Below are 22,726 nucleotides of genomic sequence, written 5' to 3'. Positions count from 1 at the left end.
AGTGAGACTTGGTGTGAAGGAGAGGCTATATTCTAAAGTGGTGTATATATCTGTCTTTACATTCACAGTTTCCATCTTAATATTTTTCCTGAAAATGTCAGTGCGTAACACTTTTCTCCCACTTCATTTTTGCCTGCAGAAAAGGGAGAAGCGGGCTCTAGGGAACTGGAAGTTGCTGGCCAAAGCTCTGCTCATCAGGGAGAGGCTGAAGCGTCGCTACGGGCCCAAGGTCAGTGCAGGTTCTTTGCAGAGAAGACAAGCTCAGGGTCAGTTTCTTGGAGATGCAGCTCAGAAAGGCCTGGCCCAGATTCTGCCCCAGCCTCAAGTCAGGGATAGCTTTGTGTTAGGACACCTCAGTCTTCTGTCTCTAAGGCCGCTTGTTTTTACCTTGTTGGGAAAGGTGTCCCTGGAGTGAGGCCTCAGCTGGCTCTTCTGCCCCAAGCCCTGTCCCAGTGTCCCCGTTTCTACTGTCCACATGAGCAATGCCATGGGTCTGATTTGGCGCTGAACACATAGGGAGGGCCAAGTGTCCTGCATTTGGTGCACCCTTCCGCCTTCCAGTGTTCCCAGTGCCTGTGACCATCCTGCAGGCCTGCAGTGGCCCGCTCAGTACCTCTCTCACAGCACCTGCCATGTGCCAGGCCAGGCTTGGACACAGGTGTGAATTTGACATGCAGCCCTCAAGGGGGCCCCTCCCTGGGGCAGATGGACCCTAGGCCCAGTTACATGGTATAGTCAGTGCTGTGTCAGACACAGCAGAAACTGCTCTGGCATGTTTTGTTCCCTCTCTCCAACCCTCCGTGCTGCCTGTTTGCCTTTCAACATTTTTTTGTCACGCTCCTCATTCCAGTCCCTCTGGTGGAGAAAAGCCCTTCATCTGACTTTATGTTCTGACCAGCTCCTTGCCGCCTTCTCCATCCAAACCCTCCCTAGCCATCCCAGCTGGCAGGGAGTGCCGCCTCAGATCTTAGGGCTCCGAGGGCTGAACTGTGCATCTTGCCCGTTCAAGACATCATGTGCTTTGGTCCAGAAATGAGGTAGCAAATGCAAGGCACGAATCACAGGCATCCCCAGATGAGGCAGTGTGCTCCTAGAGGGCAGCTTCCTGCCCAGCCATCATCCTTGTGTTCCCCTGCACTCAGCTCGTAGCAGGTGCTCCAGTGTCTGCTTGGATGCACCCCAGGCTGGGACGGCTCAGTAAGAAGGGTCTGGACTATCTCCCTGCCCTGTCCCATGCCCTTGTCCTCCCAGAGCTACACAGCTTAGGGCAGGCTGGGAACTTGCTGCCTCTTCATGGGGCTTCCTGGTATCTGATTACTGACCCTCACCTGTGTCCTCCCACCACTGCCACCTGTCCAGAGTGAGGCAGCAGCTCCCCACACAGATGCAGGAGGTGGACTGTCTTCTGATGAAGAGGAGGGGACCAGCTCTCAAGCAGAAGCGGCCAGGATACTGGCTGCCTCCTGGCCTCAAAACCGAGAAGATGAAGAAAAGCAGAAGCTGAAGGGTGGGCCCAAGAAGACCAAAAGGGAAAAGAAAGCAGCAGCTTCCCACCTGTTCCCATTTGAGAAGCTGTGAGCTGAGCGCCCACTAGAGGGGCACCCACCAGTTGCTGCTGCCCCGCTACAGGCCCCACACCTGCCCTGGGCATGCCCAGCCCCTGGTGGTGGGGGCTTCTCTGCTGAGAAGGCAAACTGAGGCAGCATGCACGGAGGCGGGGTCAGGGGAGACGAGGCCAAGCTGAGGAGGTGCTGCAGGTCCCGTCTGGCTCCAGCCCTTGTCAGATTCACCCAGGGTGAAGCCTTCAAAGCTTTTTGCTACCAAAGCCCACTCACCCTTTGAGCTACAGAACACTTTGCTAGGAGATACTCTTCTGCCTCCTAGACCTGTTCTTTCCATCTTTAGAAACATCAGTTTTTGTATGGAAGCCACCGGGAGATTTCTGGATGGTGGTGCATCCGTGAATGCGCTGATTGTTTCTTCCAGTTAGAGTCTTCATCTGTCCGACAAGTTCACTCGCCTCAGTTGCGGACCTAGGACCATTTCTCTGCAGGCCACTTACCTTCCCCTGAGTCAGGCTTACTAATGCTGCACTCGCTGCCTCTTTGCAGTAGGGGAGAGAGCAGAGAAGTACAGGTCATCTGCTGGGATCTAGTTTTCCAAGTAACATTTTGTGGTGGCAGAAGCCTAAAAAAAGCTAAAATCAGGAAAGAAAAGGAAAAATACGAATTGAAAATTAAGGAAATGTTAGTAAAATAGATCAGTGTTAAACTAGATTCTATTCATTACTAGATAAAATGTATAAAGCTCTCTGTACTAAGGAGAAATGACTTTTATAACATTTTGAGAAAATAATAAAGCATTTATCTAGATTTGGCTCTATATTTTCTTTCAGTTTTTTTTTTTTTTTTTTTTTAAGAAGGGGTCTTACTGTCTTGCGCAGGCTGGACTCCTGGGCTTAAGTGGTCTTCCTGAGGGCTTTGCCTCAGCTGGCCCTCACAACCACCGTGTGTGGTGGAAAGGCATTGTTCGGGAAACAGTCCCAGCTCCTCAGGACTGCAGGCACCCACACACCACTGCCGTGTCCAGCTTCTTTCAGATTTAAGTCGGTAATAACACCCAGGTGACAGAGCAATGTATTCATATGTTGAGACAGCATGAAAGAGTCCATTTTGTTTTCATGGAGGCCGGAAATTCATTACATATGGAATTCTTCTGTATTTAGTGAAGAGATGTTAATCTTTGAGAGGAGCCATTAAAAATCGGAGTCACTTTTATCCAAGGGAAACAAACAAAACACTTGAGTTATGACTCATATGTGGCAAGAGGCTGGCTGGAACCTCTTGTTGAGAAACAGACTGGGGTTGCTATGGAAACTGGTCTCACACTTCCTCACCAGAGCTCGGCCCTCCTATAGAGGCAACTTGTTTTCTGTTATTTTTTTTTTTTTAATTATTTTTTGAGACAGGGAGGGTTCCACTCTTGCCCAGGCTGGGGTGCAGTGGTGTGATCCCAGCTAGTGGTGTGATCCCAGCTGACTGCAGCCTCAAGCAATCCTCTCAGCCTCCTGAGTAGCTGGGACCATGGGTATGCACCACCACGCTTGTCTTTCTGGGGTTTTGAGATGATGGCATTGCCATGTCTCTGCAGAAATAACTTCTTCAGGCATATGTCAGCTACAAGGAGGTATTATTTAAATGAAACAGTAGGTTCTGAGAAACAAGAGTAGGTTTGGGAAAGTTCTCACTCACCTGCTTGTAAAAAAATAAAGCAAACTGCTAGCATCAGAGTGGGCAGTTAGCAGCCTTCTTTCAGAACAGGAAGCAAAATGAATGAAAAATTAATGCCTCATGTGTCAGGCATTCTATGGGCTTTGTCTCATTTGGCCCTCACAACAACCTTGTGAGGTGGACAAGTGTTGTTCCCATTGTACCGATGAGGGAACAGACTCAAATCGTTGATTTACCCAACATCACAGCCAGTATGTAGCAATCTTTGGCTCAGAACTCAGGTCTCCCGTGTCAACTCAGGATGCCTCTGGCAGTGGAGCACACTGCTGCCCCTTCCACTTTTTCTAGCACATTCTGAAGATGCATGAAGCCTGAGTCATTCACTTTAAATCAAGCCAAAACAAAGTGGGCTTCAGTATGGACTTCTGAGTGCTAGATACTGAGTTGCCCTTAAAAAAAAATTAACTTATTTTAAGCACTGAAAGCTCAGATTTCCACAAAATTCAGTTCTCAATAAATCCTATGGCTGAATTCTTTACAGACATTTTGGAAAGAATGCCAAAAAAAAAAAAAAAATCTGAAACTAAAAATAGGATGTTTGTCAAAGTCCCACACCAGAAGATAATTTAGAAATTTATTTCAAAATTTTTAATAAAAAATACAATGATATTACAAATTTGGTTTTCCAAAGCTTTCAAATTTTTCTTAACATTATCTTTCGTTTTAAGAACACTTTTGAAGTCGGCAGTTATTTAAAATCCTTACTAGAAAAAAACCAAAGCCCAAGGATTTTGCATTTAGTCATCATCTAGGTATACCGCGTGTTTTCCGAAAGCATCCTTTAAGAGTTTGGAGATTTGATGAAATTGCTCATGTAATAAGCAGTTAGTGAATACTACTGAATCCTAAACCCAGATAAGTCATCTTGGGCTGGCTGTGTTTTTCATGTGAAGAAACTCATTTATAGCACAGGCACCCCAGGCCAATAGAGATGATTACAGATCACTGGTTTCAGAAGTTCTGACCCCTTATTCAGCTACCAAATACTTAATTGCTAAAGGAATTACTCCCAGCAGGCACAAAACGGTTTCTGAATATGACAGAAAAGGTACACAAAGAACCATTTAAGACATCCTGGTTACAACATACTTTATCTTTAAAAGGGTGTGAGAGTAGTTGGGGAACTTAGAAATTCTGTGACTTAGGTGTGGGTGGATCTTATTTAGGAAGACTAAAGCTATGGACACAACACGTGAAAGAACCACTCAGAAGCAGCCCTAGGAAGCCCAGGTGCCCACATCGAAAGCACTCCCGGGTGAAAGCAGCCAGGCAGGCGTGGGCATTGTACAACCAGCCTCAGGCCTCAGTTCTTGATTGTGGTTGACGGGGGGTCACCATGAAGGAGCCCATTTAGTATAAAGCTTCCAACCTTTTCTCTTAATCGTTTCTTTAATCTTTTAAACCATCTTCAAGTGCATAGGGGAGTTTCCGATGCCAGAGGATGAAAGCAAGTGCTTTCTCCACCCTCTCCTCCCAGAGTGAAAACAAATCCTTTTGCTGATACTTGTTTCAAAAGCATCCATTGTAAAGCTTCTCAGTGACACAAAATACTGAGAGGTAACTTTTTATCAATCAAACCACATACCCCAATTTAACGTTAAACCTTTCAGTGCTCTGAATTCAACTGACAGACTAAAGGGTGTTTCCTGTAACAGTCTGAAATATTAAGTGTTTTTGTTTTGTTTTGTTTTTTGTTCTTAAATCTTATTTCAGAAAACTTCCTCTTGGGGTAGGAAAGTACACATGAAGCAGCAAAGTAATGAAGAAAAACTTAAATAGGGCCTTCAGAGATCCCACACGCTACAAAGATTCTGCCAAGCCATAAGATAAGTGTGAAGCCCAGTATATGTCCAGCTTTTCTCCTCAGGACATCTTCAGTGTTTCTTCTCTTTTAAACACCAAATCAGGTTCTAGCCACAGACTTGTGTTTTGGGTGTGCCTGCTTTGAGGGGTCCATGCCCAGTGTGTCTGCTGGTGACCCAGGACTCAGCAGTAATGACTAACGGCCGCCCTTCAGGATCACAGATGTGCTTGGTGGTGGTGGCAAAGCATGGCACTTGTGTGCAGTGATGAGAAGCAGCACATGGCAAGGCTGAGCCCTTTATCAGCAGGCCTCCGTAGAGCGTGTCTGCGTTGTCAGCTGCCAATGGGCTGAGTGGCTGGCTGTACCCACTCAGTCCAAGAGAGGAAGGAAACAGCAGGAGAAGCTGTCAGCTTGCCATTCATGAGCTGCTGCTGCCCACCAAAGCTGCTTACTGGCAAGAAGAGATGTGGGGAAGACATGAGCTGGTGAACACCAACCTGGTGCACATGCTGCCAAGTCTGGCCCCTGAAGAGGAGAGGGGGTGCAGAGTCCAAAATTGACCAGGGCTCCTGCTCTGGCATGGAGCTGGGTCAGCGGTGAGAGAGGACCTGGATCCTAGGGCTCACGCAGGTGTCGGGCAGGTGCCAGGGTCTTTTCACTCCAACTTTTTGGCTGGCACCCGTGTCCGAGCAACAAGGATGGGCACAAGGGCCAGGCTGGCAATGAGGAGGGCCCACAGGGGTCGGTAGAAGAGCCAGCCAGCCGCCACGGTCAGCAGGGTCAGCGAGGTGGCCACACAGAAGGCAAAGGCTTTCAGGCCAATGTTGACCAGGTCTCGGAAAACAGGAAACCAGTCCACTGTGGAAAGGAGAAAGGTGATGAGGTGCCACCTGCTCTACACCTCACCAGCTCAGCAGATCTCTCCTGTCCCTAGATGAGGATGGGCCCATGTTGCTACATGCATGAGAAGGGGAGAGGATCAGTGGGGTGGAAGGCAAGGAGCTTCGTTCTGAAAGCTAAGGGAGCACAGGAGCCTCTGCTATGAGCTGCGTGGTTGGGCACATTGCCTAAGCCACCCACTCTACCCTGATCCAGGGGAGAGGATGTAGCAGTGCTTCGTAAACTTTAATACTTTATGTGGAGAGTAGTCTGAGGCCAGTATAAAGACATTTGCCTGTAATGCTAGAAATAACCTGGGTCCTGCACACTCATACAAGAGGCTGTGGGTGGAGCCTCCTGAAGGTGCCTATTTGGGCCTCTCAGCCATTCCTAGAGGTGTTGGTTCATTCATGCAGCAGGATGTTACTGATGATTTATGTGCCCAGCACTGAACCAGCAGGTGCTAGAGGAAATAAATTAGCCTAAGCATTGGCCTCTCCTCAAGAATCTCACAGACTATTGGTCCAATAGGATAAAGCCCAGAATCCAGCTAAATTCATGAGGAATTACCCTATTCTTGCCTTGTGTGACCTCTCCAGATTGGCATTCCATAGCTGATGTCCACTCAGGGAATCTTCGCTCAGTTCCCAGGAGGCCACCAATGGTCTGGAATCACTGGGTTTGCAGAGCAAGCCCTGGTGCCCCACCATGCCTGCAGCATACCCTGCAGGCCACTACCTGGCCTCATCCTGATCTGTTCCCATACAGCACTGCTACTCAGCCCTTAGAATAACAAAGTTCATGTTTCTGAACGTTGCCTGTGTTAGGCACCATGTGCACCATCTCATGAAGCCCTCATGCCCACCCTGTAAGGGAGGTACTCTTCTTAACCCCATTTTACCCACAGGGTCACTGAGACTCAGGGAATTAAGAAACTCACCACCAGTCCTCCTGTTAGAAAGTGCCAGAACCAGGATTTGAACTCAAGACCGTATGGGCCCAGAGCCTGGGCTCTGAGCTGTTGCTCTAAGCCTTGTCTGTCTCTAGCTGTGGAGTCTTACACACGTTGGTATTTATCAAACGCATGGGGGACTGTGTGCTTCCCTGCTGCGCTCCCAACTCTCCCCACCCACCCTGGGGGTCCCTCCACACTCTAAGTCTGTCCTGAGTCTGGCGCATTCCAGACGTAGAGTGAATTGGGATCACAGACATCAGAGATCCAAAGAAGGGCCCACTGAGACAGACACGAGGAAACCAAGGCTCCAGAAGGGAACTGGTCTCCCCAGGGTCACACAGGCAAGAAAGAGGATTCCGTTTAAATGCTCATCTCTTGCTAATGTGCCCACCACGTCACTGGTCTTTCTGAGCACAATTCAGCTGTCCAAAGAAAGGCTCAGGGAGAGTCCTTCCCTTCCCGGGCCTGTTTTCCCAACTGTAAACAAAGAAGGTGGTCCCCCCTAGCTCAGACAGCCCAAGATGTGCAGCCAGACCTCTTCTGACTTGTGCATGCTGAGTGGGGAAGAGGTTTCTGTTGGCACCCAGAGAAGACTTGATGCAATCATGTGACTGGAAGGGACACACACCAGGGAAAGGCTTGGATGGAGAGTCCTCCGAGGAACCCCATCCTCCTGGGCCCAGAACACACTTAGTCACCCTGGGCACTCAGATCCCGAACCACGCTGGGCCACAGGTCTCCTACTGGGCTCACTGGTGCCAACCTCAGGTCAAGGAGCGGCCCAGAACTCTCCTTCATGCTCCAGACTTGCTGGCTGCCCAAATCTAGCCCAGGTTTTGGAGTGAGGAAGGAAGCATGAGAGTTTTGGGTGTTTCCTATTTGCCACATTTCATAAAACTCTGCATGTAAGGGGTGAGGTGACTGAAGCTGAGATGGGAAGGGAACGGCCAAGCATCCAGAGCTTGGACGTGACAGATTTCAAATGCAGGTCTGGCAGGCTCCCATGTGGTATTCAATTGTGGATCAAAGGAATGAGCAAATGATCGAGCCAGCAGATGGACGAACCTTCAGGCTGTGGAGTGAGACCAGTGCCCCAGAGTTGGCCCCACCCAGCCTGGCCCCTGGCAGCTCCTGCCCTCAAGCCTGCCTTCCTCTGCTCCCTCATCCGAAGGCTATGGAGCGGGGACACAGAGATGAGCCAAATGCCTGGTATCTGCACAAGGGCCATCCCATCAGGCCGGAAGGGCTGAGATGATGCGACAGGCAGAGGAGGCCCTTTCGGGGTGCAGGAGGGAGGGCAGTGACCCACCCCAACACCTACCCAAGGTGTAGAGGATCCGTGTCATAAGGTTGAGGCCCATGAACATGGCCATCCAGCCAGCTGCCCGCAGGCCCCAGGTCTTCATGGAGTTGCTCCTTAGTTCTCTATGAAACACCTCCTGCAGGACAAGGTGGGGGCAGGTCAGGATGCTGAGGGCCAGTGGCGTACCCAGTCGGCAGGGCAGGTCCTGAGGGGGCTGTACCAACTCGGGAGCTGTTGGCCATTTCTGAACAGGCCAGAGGGAGGTGGGGAAAGCCTCCTATAGGGCTAAGTCCTTCTGCCCATCTGGCAGAGCACAGGGCAAGGCATGAGATCTCTGTGGAACGTACGGGCCTTCCTCAGCTCAGAGCCTGCCAGCACCTGGAGCCCTCAGCCCACGGTCTCACCTGCAATGAGCAGGACCCTGCCCAACACCCCTGAGCAGGTTTGAGCATGCCTGCTGGGCAGCATGCTCTGCGCTATGTGTGTGATCTGTTTAATCTCAGACCCTCTCCACATGGCTTGGGGACACTGCACCCTCCTTCTCAGGCTCCATCGCTGTCGCTGCCCCTCTTCCTGTCCATTAGATGCTGCAATTCTTTAGCTGCTTCAGTCCATACTCTCTCCCCGGACATCCCATCTGCTTCCTTGGCCGGACATCCCATCTGCTTCCTTGGCCTCCACATGCCGTGACCCTCCAATTTAAAGCTGCAGCTCTGGCCCTCTCCCGGGCCTCACAGCCCTGCAGCTCCCACCACCTCCACCACCTCCTTGACATTTCCACTTGACATCTCAGCCTGTCTAGTGCTGACACTGGCACCTTCTCCATCTCAGCACATGGCACACCCACCCACCCACTCACATCTATGGGAAAGCCATGGCTCGCTCCTCCCCTACCACCCCATCCAGTCCAGGCCACATATTCCCGAGTCTCTTACCACTGTCTGCCCGCAGGAGCCTCACTGGCCCTGCTTCTATCACCCACTCTGTGTTCTCCACACAGCCACCTGCCAGAGCCCTGCCACACCCCCCGGACACCGACCCTGCTGCCAGTGCCCTGACCCTGCTGGCTGCTGTCCCCAGTCCAGGTCAAGTGTCCTCTCGCCTGTGTATCTGTGCGTGGGTTTGCTCTGCCTACAGCGATTGCCTGCAGTCATGCCTGGCCAGCTTCCTACATATTCTTTTGAGCTTTGCTTGAACCCCATTTCTTCAGAGGGCTTTCCCTGACCCTCTGATCTGAATCGGGCCCTCTCTCAGAGTCTGTAACAACAAAAACAGGTCACATTTATCACTCACCATTTATTTGATACTGTCCTAAGTGTTTTACAAGTATTATTTAATTCTCAAATTCACTCAGTGAGGTAGAAATACTTACCTCCACTTTACAGATGAGGAAACTGAGGCTCTGAGAGAATAAGTCATGTGCCCAAGGTCTCACCTCAAGCAGTTAACTAAACGCTACATTTCCAAGAGCAGGGAGCATGTCTGTGAAGTAGCTGGTGTTCAATGAAAACTTGCTGAATGAATGAATAATCCTCAATGACCAAACCAGTTAGGGATGATGTGACTATTACTAATAGTACTTAAACATCTTCCCCTTCACAAATGAGGAAACAGGCTGAGAGATCAGCACCAGTTCAAGGTCCTGTAGCAGGTGGGAGGCAGTGCCAGGGCCGTCTGCAGTGTGCCTGCTTGGGCAGCTGTACTCTCCTGCCCCTGGGACTGGAATCGGGGCATCCTGACTTTTGCCCTGAGCTGCCTGCCTGGCTCTGGGCCTTTTTTCTACTTGGCAGAGACCCCAGACCTTGTGTGGGGGTGGGGGCTGGGCTGGGGGAAGACAGGGCTTTGGGGCTGCTAAGCAGCAGGAGACCCAGGGGGTAAGGAGGCCGCCTGAGCATCTGCACTCAGGGCCTTCCTTTCTGGGGCATTACCTAAGCCATGGGCCCCATCCACTCCTCTCTGGAGGAGCGGCTGCGTGAGCTGGGCCTCAGCCCTGGGAGAGAGAGCAAGGCCTGGACTGGGCCTCCTAATTTTAGAAACTTGCTGGGGACCCTCAGCTGCTGGTGGAAGGGTGACTCATGGCCTTTTAGGCTGGGAGGTGGCAGCCCTACCCTGAGGTTGGTAACTGGGCTCCTGGGCAACAGCCTGACCACACCCTAGCCCTGGCCACGTACCAGGAGTTGGTGAGGCCCAAGCACCACCACAAGCTGGAGGCTAACGGGACAGATGGCTGCTGAGGATCTAATAATAGGAACAAAAGGTCACAGCTAACCCCTGATGCCTGTCTGCTGCCTTGACCCTTTCTGGCCACTCTGGAATGAAACCCCAGCAGTCCTGGTTGGGGCAGGTATAGAGTGCCCCACCGGGGATACCTGTGTTCATCAACAACAGAAAAACTAAAGACTCAATTCTTCTGCTGCAGAGAAGGATTGCCTGCCTAGAGAAGACAGGCTAACTTTTAAGGCACAGAACTGAACTAATCAGCACATCTTGGCACCCCTTCTCCTTGGGACCCGGGGTAGGCATAGCCCTCCCTATTTACAATGGGAGAGGGATACTCAGGTAGCTGAGGCCCAAAACCCTTCCCCGCCCTCCTGATGTTCTGGAAGGACACAGACTTTGGTGGAGCCCCCCCACCCACTCCCTCTCCCCGCTCTGGGCTGTGGCCACAGCACTCCGGGTGCCCCCTTAAAAGGTGAACCCTTTCGTGCCCGGACTGGGCTGTTCTTGCTGGAACTGACTGATCACTGATTCTTCTAGGGTTAACCCCTTCTCGTCAGCAAAACTCACTTGTCAGAGGCCCTGCTTGATCACCGTAGAAACGGATGTCCTACTCTGACGTCCACTGGTATCAGAGCACCTGTTCTCTTTCCAACACTTGGCACGATGCATCAGTACTTACGAGTTTCTGTCACTCTCACTCCTCTACCGGACAGTCTGTGAGGCACAGTGAGTTTAGTGCCTAGCACAGTCCTGCACACTGAGGGTTCATGACAGACTCAGCATCCACAATCCAAAAACCCAAATGCTGAAGTGCTCCAAAATCCAAAACTTTCTGAATGCCAACATGACGCCACTAGTGGAAATCCCACACTTGACCCCATGTGACGGGTTGCATTGTATAAAATCACCTTCAGGCGATGTGTACAAAGTATACATGAAACATAAATAGATTCTGTGTTTAGACTTGGTTCTCATCCCCAAGAGATCTCATTATGTATATACAAATACCTGCAAATCCAAAAAAATCTGGAATCTGAAACACTTCTGGTCAAACACTTTGATGAGGCATACTCAACATTCCGCTATTTCTTCTTCTTGCCTCATTCACTGGCTATGACCCCTGGTAGTGTGATCTTATTAAATAACCACTGGAAGGAAGGAAGGACATGCTTGTTCCCCCACCGTACCAGTAGGGCACAGCACTCACCTCTGCTGAGAAGTCCCCATGGTGCAGGAGCAGTAAGGTATCCCCAGACTTGGTGGAGAATGGGACTAGCTGGTCACCCCGCTGCCGGGCAATCACAGTGACCTGGTCAGAGGACCTGGTGTTAGAGCTGAGGGGTGACTCGCGGGAGACACACCCACGAGAGCCATGGCCCACCCTCCCGGGACTGGGTGCCGGCTGGGGAAGTGAGCACAGAGACCCTGGGGCTTCTCTCTCTATACATCCACCTGGGATGCATCTACCTCTGCAGCTCTGGCTGAGCTGCTCCATTCAAAGCTCCAGGCATTCAAAGCTCTTGGGCAGCGCGCAGAGCAGGGGATGGGGCGGGACTGCACATAGGCCAGGAACGCAAGACCAATTATTGACAGATCAAAACGGGCTTGGGGAGAGGGTCTGTGTGTGACTGGAACACCTGTCATAAGGTGCGACTAGGAGACCCCTTTTGAGCTGCCCTTCTTAACGTGGGGTCCATGGATGGCTGTGGGGACATGGGAGCTCTGAAACTGCTCAGAAGCGTGCCTGGCTGAGAGTGCGTGCGAGCGTGTGCCTTTCCCCAGGGAAAAGGGGGTCCAAGCGCTCCTGACATTGACCAAGGTGTCTGTGTCCGGGGAAGTCGTGAGGCTCTGACTTAGTGTCTGCCCCTGGGAAGCCAGGTTACCACGTGAGCTGGGCCCAGGTCAGGGTCATCGCCGCTCAGTCCAGCATAGGAAAAGGAAACACGCAAGTCTCCCACCTGGGGGTGGAAGAGAAGCAGGGAGAGTGAGGAACGGAGTAGCTGGCCCAGGCCCAGGTCCAGGATGCCTCGGCTACGCCCCTCAGGCTCTTCTCCCACCTCCACACCCGTGCCCAGGCTGTGCCATCACCCAGAGGGCCTCTCCCACTCAGCTGCACTTGGCCAAGTGCAGCTGTGCATGCAACTGAACTGAATCTGCCTGGCGCAGGAACCTTATCCTAGCGCCCTGACCCTCCTATTTGGAGAGCCCAAGCCTCTCCGCACACCTCTGGATACTTGGGATTTTCGCTGTGGTAGAAAAAGTCTCCACGGCGAATGATGTCCACATGAGGGTCCTCCAGCTTGGATAGGCTCAGGGACTTGAAGTTGTCGACTTTGTCGATGAGGCCTGAGGGGACCAGAGTGGTTAGAAACCCAGGGGACCAGGTGAAAACCTCAATCTGCAAAGTCCCTGGCCTGACCCCCTTCCACTGCACCCCTGGAGCCTGCACACGTGGCACTCCCACCTGCAGTGCCTCTTTCTGACTCTGTCTCGTCCACGGCTTCCCCTAGGTTAGACCATCTCCTCCAGGAAGCTTTCCCTGTGCCCTCTCCCACCAAGTCAGAGTGACCACAGCACTGGGAGTGGTCTTAGCCCTTTTCCCTTCCATCAAGGTTACGGCCATCCACGTCCAAGCCTGACTCACCTCCTGGGTTGAGAGCTACTTGAGGGCAGGCCCAGCTGGCACACAGGCACCATCCAGCAACAAAGCACACAGAAAGCGGCCAGGCCAGGCCCAGGATCATCCAGCCTCCCCAGGACTATCTGGGCCCTTGGTATCCTCTCCCACCTTCGTGGGTCAGGCCCAGGAACAGAGCCCCAGGGTTACTCTGGCCCATGGTGCCACCTTATCCCTTGCAAGCTTCTCTTTGGAGTCAATGGGGGATGCCTGTGATAAGCTAGTGCCTTCCTGGGACAGGTGGAACTCAGAGGGGGAGCCCTAGGCTGAGAGCACTGAGCCACCACATGTCTACTACTAGCCGGAGTCTGCTTGACGAAGGACTGTCTCAGCAGTCTACTCAGCAGACACTGGCACGCAGCAGGGTAAGGATGCATGCCTGAGTCATTCTCTGGAACAACCCAGATTTCAGAGGAACCTGGTAGGATGGAGTGGGGTGGGGGTTTCTACGTCAGCCCTTGCTTCCTGGGGATTCGCCTTCCCCTGGCCCCCAAAGCATGGTGCTGGGAAAGGTGCAGACTGATCCTGTGCCTTTAGCCCTCTGAAGGCTGAGTACTGGGAGCTCCGGCCCTAGGGGGGCCTTGTGCTTCTGGCACAAGCTCCTCTGGAGAGGCCTGAGACTTACCTGACGAGAGGAAAAACCTGCCAATTTGGACAAAGGGGGCTGTTGCCGTGAATGACTCCACTGCCATGGCACTGTGGGAGAGAGGAAGCTGTCAGAGATGGGCACCAGTGTGGGAGCTGCCTGGGTCCCTTTGGGTTGTTTGTGCTGGGCAGGGTCCCCACCCGGGGGTTCCTGCAAGTCCAGATTAGCCCAGGCACAGCAGACATCTTGTCCTGTCCACCCCCAGGGGCCCTGTGCCCCCTCCCCTGGGCTGAGCACCCTCACTCTGTCTCCTGTTCCCCGGAGCTTCCTACCCTCTTGCCTAGACCCCTGCCAGCCTGTCCTGCCCCACCCACTGCTGTCAGATGTATCTTGCATGGACTTTACACCCCTCACTAGCCCCTCCCAGAGCATTCCATCCCGACCATCTTACTGGCACAGCCCAGACCATTGCTGAACAAGGCCTGCTCTCTAGCCACACCCAAGTGTTATGCCCGCCTCACCACTGGCATGCCGTGGAGCTAACCTCCCTCTGCTGAAATCCTGAGAAGCCTGAACAAATGCCGCTGCCTCTGGAAAGCCTGTCCTGATTGTCCTCCCACCCATGGCAAACCATTAACAAAATGCTTCCCCGGCCCCCTGTGTGCAAATCCCCTTAGACGCTTAGTGCAGGCCTTACATTTGTGACTTGTTTGCGGGGAGCTTGTCTGGGGTCAGGGGAGACAAGTCTCTGTGTTCCTGGTGCCCAGCACAGGGCTTGGTCTCAAACCCATGTCCCACATTTTCAACCCACGAGGCAGGATTAACTCAATCCTGTTATTCAGATGAAGAAACTGAGGCTGGAGACCTGCCAGCGTAGACAAAGCTGCACTCAGGCCTTGGGCCTGGCTCTCACCTGGGGTTTTTGTGGCCAATCTCTCGGTCGAAGTTTTTGCTGTTGATGATTTCTGACCTCCATTCGGTGTCTGCTCAGGGAGAGGAATCAACTCAGAGCCCGGGTAGGAGTGGCACCCGGCTGAGACCCACCAGCCCAGCTCCTCCTATCTCACAGCCAAAGGGGTGGGTCAGGGAGCCTCAATGGATGGGTGGGAGAGCAGGGCTCTGAAGACTTGCACCCAGGGATCCTGATGCCTGGTGCTGAATCCTTCCCATGGCCCCACCAACAGCCCTGCTGTCCAGCCACCGCTGTGGGCCCCCACCATGGGCAGAGACCACGTAAGGGGCCCAGCACTCACTGTAGGAATACCTCGTCTCCTTCTTCACCTGCCCATCCTCGGTGTACTCCCTGCAGGGAAAGCAAAGCAGCCACGGGGGTTAGCCTCATCGCCCCAGGCAGTCTAATCTCTAAGCATCTGAGCAGGAAGCAACCTCAGGGCTACCAGATCAGACTCCCCAGATAGGGCAGATGCCTTCTCTACACCAGCCCCAAGACAGGGCACTCACTCCTGACAGACAGCCAGCTCCTGCCCTCCAAGGCGCTGCCTGGAGGAAAGCGCTCTCCCATCCTGAGCTGAAATCTACCCCCACTGGCCTTACACCAAGGGGCCCAGCCCTGCCCTTTGGGCTCAGAGATCTGGCTGCATCCTCTGCTCCAGGACAGCCCTGTGGGGGGCCTCCTGAAGCTGCCCTTCTCCTGCTCCTCCCACCACCTCCCCACCTGTCGGTCACAGTCCATATGATTCAGGTGGGGCTGAACCCACCCCCAGCTCCAGGTGACCCCAGCCCTGATCAATGAGAACCTGCCCTGGGACTCCTGTCAGAAACGATAAGCTGTAAGTAGAGCAAAGATGGGACCAACACAGCTGATGGGAAGGCTGAACACAGAGAGATGCAGTGGGGTCTCGGGGTTGACATGCTGATCCTAATGACAGTGTTTCAGGCCTGCTCCAAGTCATGCTTCAAGCTTGTGCATCTCTGGAACTTCCCAGATGTGGGAGCAACTCAATCCCCCTTTCCTCCTGGAGCCACTCTTCACTGGATTTTTGCCACTTCCAAATCACTGGCTATTAATTTGGGGATCATTTCACACTTTTCTGATAGGAAGATGTTATACTTGAGTTTCAAAGGTATCAAAATGAAAGACATCTGCATGTTATCCTGACACCTACACTTCACTCCTCCTTTACCCCAACAGAGTTTTCACCCCGACAGCTCACCTGGACTCCTCAGTTTCTACCCATTGGTACATCTCCACGTGCCTCCGCAGTTTCACAGCCGGAAGATGGACCCCATAGTTTGGATCAGACAAAAGCTTCAAACAGAATCAAAGAAACCAAAAAAATAAAGGATAAGATTCATGTCAGCCCAGAAAGCCTGGCTCAGGGGAAGCTGGACTAGAAGAGGAAGAAATAGAGAAGGGGACAAGGGTGGAGAGCCCTACACTGCTTTGCAGGGGAGAATCGAGGACACTCCCTGTCCCAGGTTCTTTACACACAGTGCCTGTGACCGTGAGCCTCACAGTACAGGCCTGGGCTGCATGGCCCAACGGCATGGTGCCAACAGCGTACAGGGTGTTCAAATAACAGGAAAGCTCTGGTGCCCAGGGTAGTTTTGTGGCCTTGCACTGGACACACATGGTCATCAGAGTCATGAGAGCACCTCCCTGAGTGCCAGCCACTGTACCAAGGCGTTAGTTACCTAATCTCACCAAATCCTCAAGGCTGGCCACAAGCTTGTAACCATTACCGTCCCCATTTTATACACGAAGACACTGAGACTCAGGATAGACAAGTCCACACAGCTGCTGAGTGGTAAAGTCGGGAATCACACCCATGTGTGACCATCTCCAAGGCCCATGCTTTCGAATCCTCAGCCAGACAACATCCAGGATGAGCCCCGAGCCACTGGCAGGCCAGCATCCCCTGCCAAACCTACCTTGGATGTCCGTAAGGCGCCAATGATGTGCACCAGCCTGCCTTCATTCTCCGGAGCCACACTGTGGATGCTGTCGGGGGACACCACAAGCGAGAGCCCCTCAGCCAATGAGGTTGCCGTCTTCAATGCGCGGCCCTGGGAGCAAAGGGGAGTGGGGATTTCAACAGCTCAGGGGTGGCTCAGCATGACTGTGCTTGTTGCAAAGTATTAGGGTAGGATGGGGCCTCCGGGAGCGCTGAGACCCATCTCCCCACTGTACACTTGGAAAACTGAGGTCTAGCAAGTGGAGAATAAGGACTGGAACCCAGATTCCTGCTTTCCCAGGGAGACTTCTTCCTACTGCCCCATTGGTTCCCACTAGCCCCCACCAATCTTAGCACTGCCCCAGTGGTGGGAACAGCTGATGTTTCTGCCTGCCTGTCCCTTTCTCCCCATTTTTCTCTGCCTTCTTTTTTTTAATTTTATTTTTATGTTTAAGTTTTTTGTAGAAATGGGGTCTTACTATGTTGCCCAGGCTGCTTTCGAACTTCTGACCTCAAGCGATCCTGCCTCCTTGGCCTCCCAAAGTGCTGGGGTTATAGGCTTGAGCCACCATGCCTGGCTCTCCTCTCTTCTACTCAGCCCATGTGGTTTACCTAAGTCTATCTGAACCCTTGGTCAAATTATGGGACCCAGACCTTGCCAGTCAGAACATGTGAGTGACCCCTGGACACGGAGACTGATTCAGAGGACTGAGAGCCAAGCCAGGACACTGAGAGATTGCCCTGTAACTGTTGCTAAATTGATTTAGAAATATACTGTTGCATCATGAGGTCCTATTAAAAAAAAAGGAGAAAAAGAAAGAGAGAGGGAGAGAAAGAAAGAAACAAACAAGAAAGAGAGAAAGAGAGAGAGAAAGGAAGGAAGAAAGGAACAAAGGAAGGAAGGAAGGGAGGGAGGGAGGGAGGGAGGGAGGGGAAAGAAAGGAAAAGAAAGAAAGAAAGAGAAACAAATGGTTTTTCTCTTCCCTGGGCTAAGTGGTTGGATGTAGGCCAGTTGCTGGGGCCACATTTGCCATCACAGATGAAGTGCCTGCCCAAGAAAAACACCATAATAGAGAAAAACAGGCAAAAGATGAAGAAATGGAGATTCCTGGTGACCCAGCATGAACACCTGGATCCAACTACGCCTGAGGCAGGTGCTAACCCCTGGATATTCAGGTGTGTGAACTGATCTACTCCCCTTCCTGCTCACATCAGCTGTGGGATGGATCACAATGGAAAGAACTGTGATTAACTCAGTATCCTTCTTTCTCTTTTTAAAATCTAGGCCCTTGATTACCAAATCCAGCCTCCGGGTTCACAGCCTTTGCTCTCTGACATGGTGGGGACTCTCACTCTGCACAGGAAGACCCCAGACATTTTACCTCATTGGTGAAAATTAGGTAGAAGGAGAGCAGGAAGGCCATGAGCCCCACGAACATCCCACCCGAGGTCTCGCTCAGCCGTTCCAGGAAGCCTGGCTGGGAGCTGGTTTTAACTTTGACATGTTCTCTCCGGGTACTGGTACTGGAATACTGAAGAAAAAGAAACAGTCACAGAATGAAAACTAGTTTTTAAAAATAAATTAAATTTGCTATTTATTTATACTCAATTTTTTTTTTTTTTTTTTTTTTTTTTAGTTTTAACTGTATGTGGTAAAAACACACAGATATTCAATGTACAGTTTGGCAGGTTTCCACAAACGTATATTCCATCTGACCAACATCTAAAGCAAGGTACAAAATATTTCCATCACCCCAAAAAGTTTCTTTGTGCCCCTTTCCTGCCAATTCTCCCCCTCTCCACCAACCAGAGGTAACTGGTGGGGATGGGGAGAATCTGAATTTGAATTTCTCCTACTGTAGATTAGTTTGTTTCTTCTACAACTTGAGAAAAATGGAATCAGGGCACCAACTCCTTTCTGCTCAGCTTCTTGGACTCAGAGCACTGCTTTTGCAATTCATTCATGTTGTGGTGTTTATCAGGAATTTGTTCCTTTTCATGGCTGAGTAGTATTCCATTTATGACTATACCACAGTGTGCTGAATCATTCGTCAGTGGATGGGTATCTTGACAGCTTCCAGGTTTTGGCTGTTATGAATAATGCTGCTGTGAATATTCATACATGAACCTTTATGCAGACATGTGCTTTCATTTCCCGTAGGAATATACCTAGGAGTACAACTGCTGGCTCGCGAAGAAGATGTACATTTAACTTTTTATGAAACTGCCAAGCTATTTTACAAAGAGGTTATTAGAGATGTATTTTTAATTAAATTCAGCAAACAGTGGCTGAGCTTTCTGAGGGCAGTGCTAGCCCTTGTGGGGTCAGAAGTAGACAGTCTTAGGGCAGTGAGGTCACAACCATAAACAATACTAGAAGGTCACACAGAGTGTCCTGTGATGGGGGTGGACTTGGTGCTCAAGGAGTGACCCCTTCCACCTGGGGTATCAAGGAGGCTCCCTTGAGTGGAATCTTAGAGGCAGACCTTAGGGGAAGAGCATCCCTAAAGGGAGAACCATATCAGCAGTGATGAGGAAGTAGGAAGTGGTTCTGGGGGAGCAGCCGCCTGTCTGCTTTGGCTGGGTGGGAGCGGTGGAGGAAGAAAGGGCTTGGAGGTAGGCATTTCTGGGCAGGTTCACAGTGGGCCTCAAACTCAAGGGTGAGTGGATCAGGCTTTGGTCAATAACAGAGGCATGATTTGGGGTGCATCCACTGCTGATCAAAAGTGTCATCGTCTAGGGCAGGATTCTGGAGCCAGAAGAACTGGATTTGAATTTATGCTCTGCCACATACCAGCTACAGGGTCTTGGGCAAGCAACTTCACCACTTTGTGCCTTCCATTTCCTCTGTGCATAGGGTTGTGGTGAGAACCAAAGAACACAGTTATTGGGTAGCTCAGGGCCTAGGGTGTGGTAAGCACTGGACACGTGTTAGCTAGTAGAAATGTTACCAGATTTCCCTACAACTGATACTGGGCTGGCACCAGGCTGGGGGTGAGCTGACAAAAGTCACAAAGATGTAAAGTGGGGCCCAGCTAAGACAGGCCCCATCCTGGTATTGGGGGCCACAGGAGTGATTTGAGTCAGAATCTCTGCTTGAACAAAGCTGATGTCGCATTCTGATTGTCTTTTGAGTACCACCAGCCAAGGCCTCCAGTGACCAGATGTCCATGAATCCAGAAGTCGTCTTGACTTTCCATGCCATTTGGAAACATTAGGTGAGTGAATCACCACATAGGGGCAGGTGACCATCACAATGATGACAATGGCAAACACACCGGGTCTATCACAGGCCAGCCCACAGGCAAGCCCAAAGAGCTGGATGTCATAACGACCCCATTTCACCGATAAGAAAATCGGGCTCGGGGTTAAGTCATCTTCCCAGATCACACAGCTTCTAAGAGGAAGAGTTAGGATTCAAATCCGGGCAGACTGGAGGCTACTCTCCCATTACTCATTCCAGTCTGTGCTCCCCATCTCTTGGGCTACAATGTGAGCTGAATGTTGGGAGCCAGCTGCAGGCAGCAATAGGAAAATAAGGCGTGTCTTCCTCTTGGGCCTCCCCTCAGCCAGCATCAAGATAAGGGGCTCAAAGACGGCCCTGGAGGGAAGGAAGAGAGGTACAGGAGGGTGCCCCTCAGGCTAGGGGAGGGGTGAGGTGGGCAGTGACATGACAAACCCAGCCCACATTCTGAACCAAAATTCCCAGTAAACATGGAGGATCATAAAGGATCTATATATCCACACATATTTATATATACATATAGTATGTATTACATGTATACACACATTATATAAACACACACACACACGCACACACAGACGGACATCCCCAGTGACACATCCCCTCCCAGTCCTAGCACTCAGGACTTAGAAGAAATGAGCAATGAGTGGTGGGAACAGAGACTGACACATAGGCTCTGGAAATGGACAGAACTGGGTTTGATGCCTAGGTTCACCAATCGCTTGCTGTGTAAGCCTGGGTAAATTGCTCTACCTCTCTGATTCTGTTTACTCACTTATAAAGTGGAGAGGGGAATAGTACCTTCACCACAGGTACTGCTGCTGCTATACTGATTGAGAATTTTGTTGCCTCCCTGCTCCATCCCGCTATCTTCTTCCTCACCCAGCCTAGTGGCTGCTGTAAATGTGTACCCAGCTACTGGATGAATCAAAAAACGCTTGGCAGCAGAGAATACTCAAATGCATGTATATTCCTTGGTGAGGGGTCAGGTCTCAATGTACCCAAGATGATCTCTATCCACTGGGACCATTTGTGCTACCCTGCAAGGACAGGCTTGTTTTCAAGTATTAAGTACCTACCACACACCAGGCACTGTGCTAAGCAGTCTCCCTTAAATATCACAGTAACTGATCCATGAGGCTACATAAACCTGGAGAGATGAAAGCCACACAGCTACTGGGTGGAAGAATCTGGATTGCCCCCAGGTCTCCCTAACTCCAAAGCCTGCCCTTTTCAGCATATTCCCGTGTCACAGCATGCCAAGCCGGCCACGAGAGCTTGGGCAAGTGCCTTCCCCTGCTAGGGAAGTTCCCCATCTGTAAAATATGGTGGTGGTAGTGATGGGAGCAGACAGAGTCCACATACTACAGACAGGCTGGTCTCCTGACTGCCCTCTCGCCTGGCCGAGCCTGAGTCTCTCCGAATACCTCTGAGGCCTTTCTAGGTACAACATTCAAGGCTTCTAACCCTCCTGTGGGCCCGAAATGTCCTGGGAGTGTGGATGATACTAACCCGAGACAAAGTGTACTAGGGCTGTGGGTGATGCACACCCTGGCCCCTCAAGGGGTGTGGGAGGCAGAGAGGACGCTTGGGGACAGAGGCGGTGTCTGGAAATAGGGTGTGACAGGCAAGGGGAGAGCTGCTAGGACACTCTACCAAAGCAGGAGGGAGGGTGTGTCTGGGGCTGGCTGGGCTCCTAAGCGGGCCCTAGACGCACTTTCACAGAGGAGGGGAGAGGTGAGTCACCAGCTTCTCCCACACCCAGCGCCCTGGTAGGAGGCGCTGCTTGTTGAATGAATGTTGGGCTTAAATAGTTTCCCGAGAAAGGCTAGTTGCAGGGAGAAGAGGCCTTGAAGGAACAGCCCTCAGCCAGGCCTTCTCCAACCAAATCCTTGCTAGGGGGAGGAGGGGCCCCGACAGTAGAGAAATGCTCCCTCTCCCCCAACTCCTTCGCTCCCAGCCCAGCCTAAGCTTTTTGGAGCATCACAGCCTCGGTTTACAGAGCCTCCCCAGGGCGGAGAGCTCTCTGCCCGCCTGGACAGCCCTGTCTGTCCATTGCTGGACAGCTCCACTTGGGCTGGATCGCCTTCCTCCCTCCCAAGGGACTGGCGCCCTCTCTGAGGTCGCGTCCAGCTCTCATAATGCGCAAGTTTCAGGGCCCCAAGATACAGGAGGGAACTGGGAATGCAAGGAGGGGCCGCGGAGAGGCGTACAAGCAGATCCCAGTACGGGAGCAACACCTCCGAGTCCGCCTCCGCACGAACGCCGAGGACGAGGCGAGCCAAGAAACACGGACAAAAGAAGCCTGGACAGGCCGCGAGATGAACAGAGGGATGAGCTGGCGAAGGCACAGACACGGCGAGCAGAGGGAGATGCGGGCCTAGCCGCACGGAGGAGCTCCAGGCGGCGAAATGGACCTAGAGGACCCCGGGGAAAAGCCCCAGGGCGACGGGGAAGCCTGGGTGTGGCCCGGCTGGCCCAGGGATACTCACATTCGCGGCCATGGTGGGACCCGGCTCGCTGCCGCCGCCTCGCGCTGTTCAGCTACGAAGCGGACTGACGACTGGAGCGTGGTGTCCAGCGGCCTCTTGCCAGCCCCAGCTTCGAAAATCCGCGTGGACTCCAGGGCCAAGCGGGACTTACTACAGTTACCTCCCACTGTGCCCAGTGTTTCTGCGCATGCGCGCGGCGAGACGTCTTGGAAACTACGGTCCGGGACATTGCAGTACCTCATTGATGCGCCTGCGCACTGCAAAGCTTTCGGGGAAATGTAGTTTCTACTGCCTGGAGACCTGTCGAGGGGCGCGCGACCTGCTGGGAAATGTAGTTTCCGGCTGAGGTTGGCCTGGCCGC

At 52.1% G+C, this 22,726-nt stretch overlaps 2 protein-coding genes across 5 annotated transcripts in view; one reads left to right on the top strand and one right to left on the bottom strand.

Moving 5' to 3' along the window:
- XPC (XPC complex subunit, DNA damage recognition and repair factor) overlaps positions 1–2,372 on the top strand; it is a 33,435-nt gene extending 31,063 nt beyond the window's left edge. For 3 of the 4 annotated variants that reach the window (XM_003309637.7, XM_063806629.1, XM_024355347.3), the window contains 2 exons: positions 140–229; positions 1,360–2,372. In XM_003309637.7, coding sequence (XP_003309685.2) covers positions 140–229; positions 1,360–1,578 — 309 coding nt within the window. In that variant the 3' untranslated portion in view covers positions 1,579–2,372. Of the gene's footprint in view, positions 1–139; positions 230–850 lie in introns of all 4 variants that reach the window. The other variant, XM_063806628.1, reaches the window with a different exon arrangement.
- A 1,478-nt stretch (positions 2,373–3,850) lies between these two features.
- On the bottom strand, positions 3,851–22,706 carry TMEM43 (transmembrane protein 43). The gene is made up of 12 exons (XM_001157301.5): positions 22,366–22,706; positions 18,012–18,161; positions 16,607–16,741; positions 15,889–15,983; positions 14,968–15,017; positions 14,628–14,697; positions 13,754–13,824; positions 12,676–12,797; positions 12,335–12,409; positions 11,659–11,760; positions 8,250–8,367; positions 3,851–5,952 (listed from the first exon to the last, which is right to left on the bottom strand). The coding sequence occupies exons 1-12, from the start codon at positions 22,375–22,377 to the stop codon at positions 5,750–5,752; spliced, it is 1,203 nt and encodes a 400-aa protein (XP_001157301.2). The 5' UTR covers positions 22,378–22,706; the 3' UTR covers positions 3,851–5,749.
- Positions 22,707–22,726: the final 20 nt, after the last annotated feature.

This window comes from Pan troglodytes, chromosome 2 (genome assembly GCF_028858775.2).
Source record: "Pan troglodytes isolate AG18354 chromosome 2, NHGRI_mPanTro3-v2.0_pri, whole genome shotgun sequence".
NCBI lineage: Eukaryota > Metazoa > Chordata > Mammalia > Primates > Hominidae > Pan > Pan troglodytes.
This window is presented reverse-complemented; position numbering and strand designations above follow the sequence as displayed.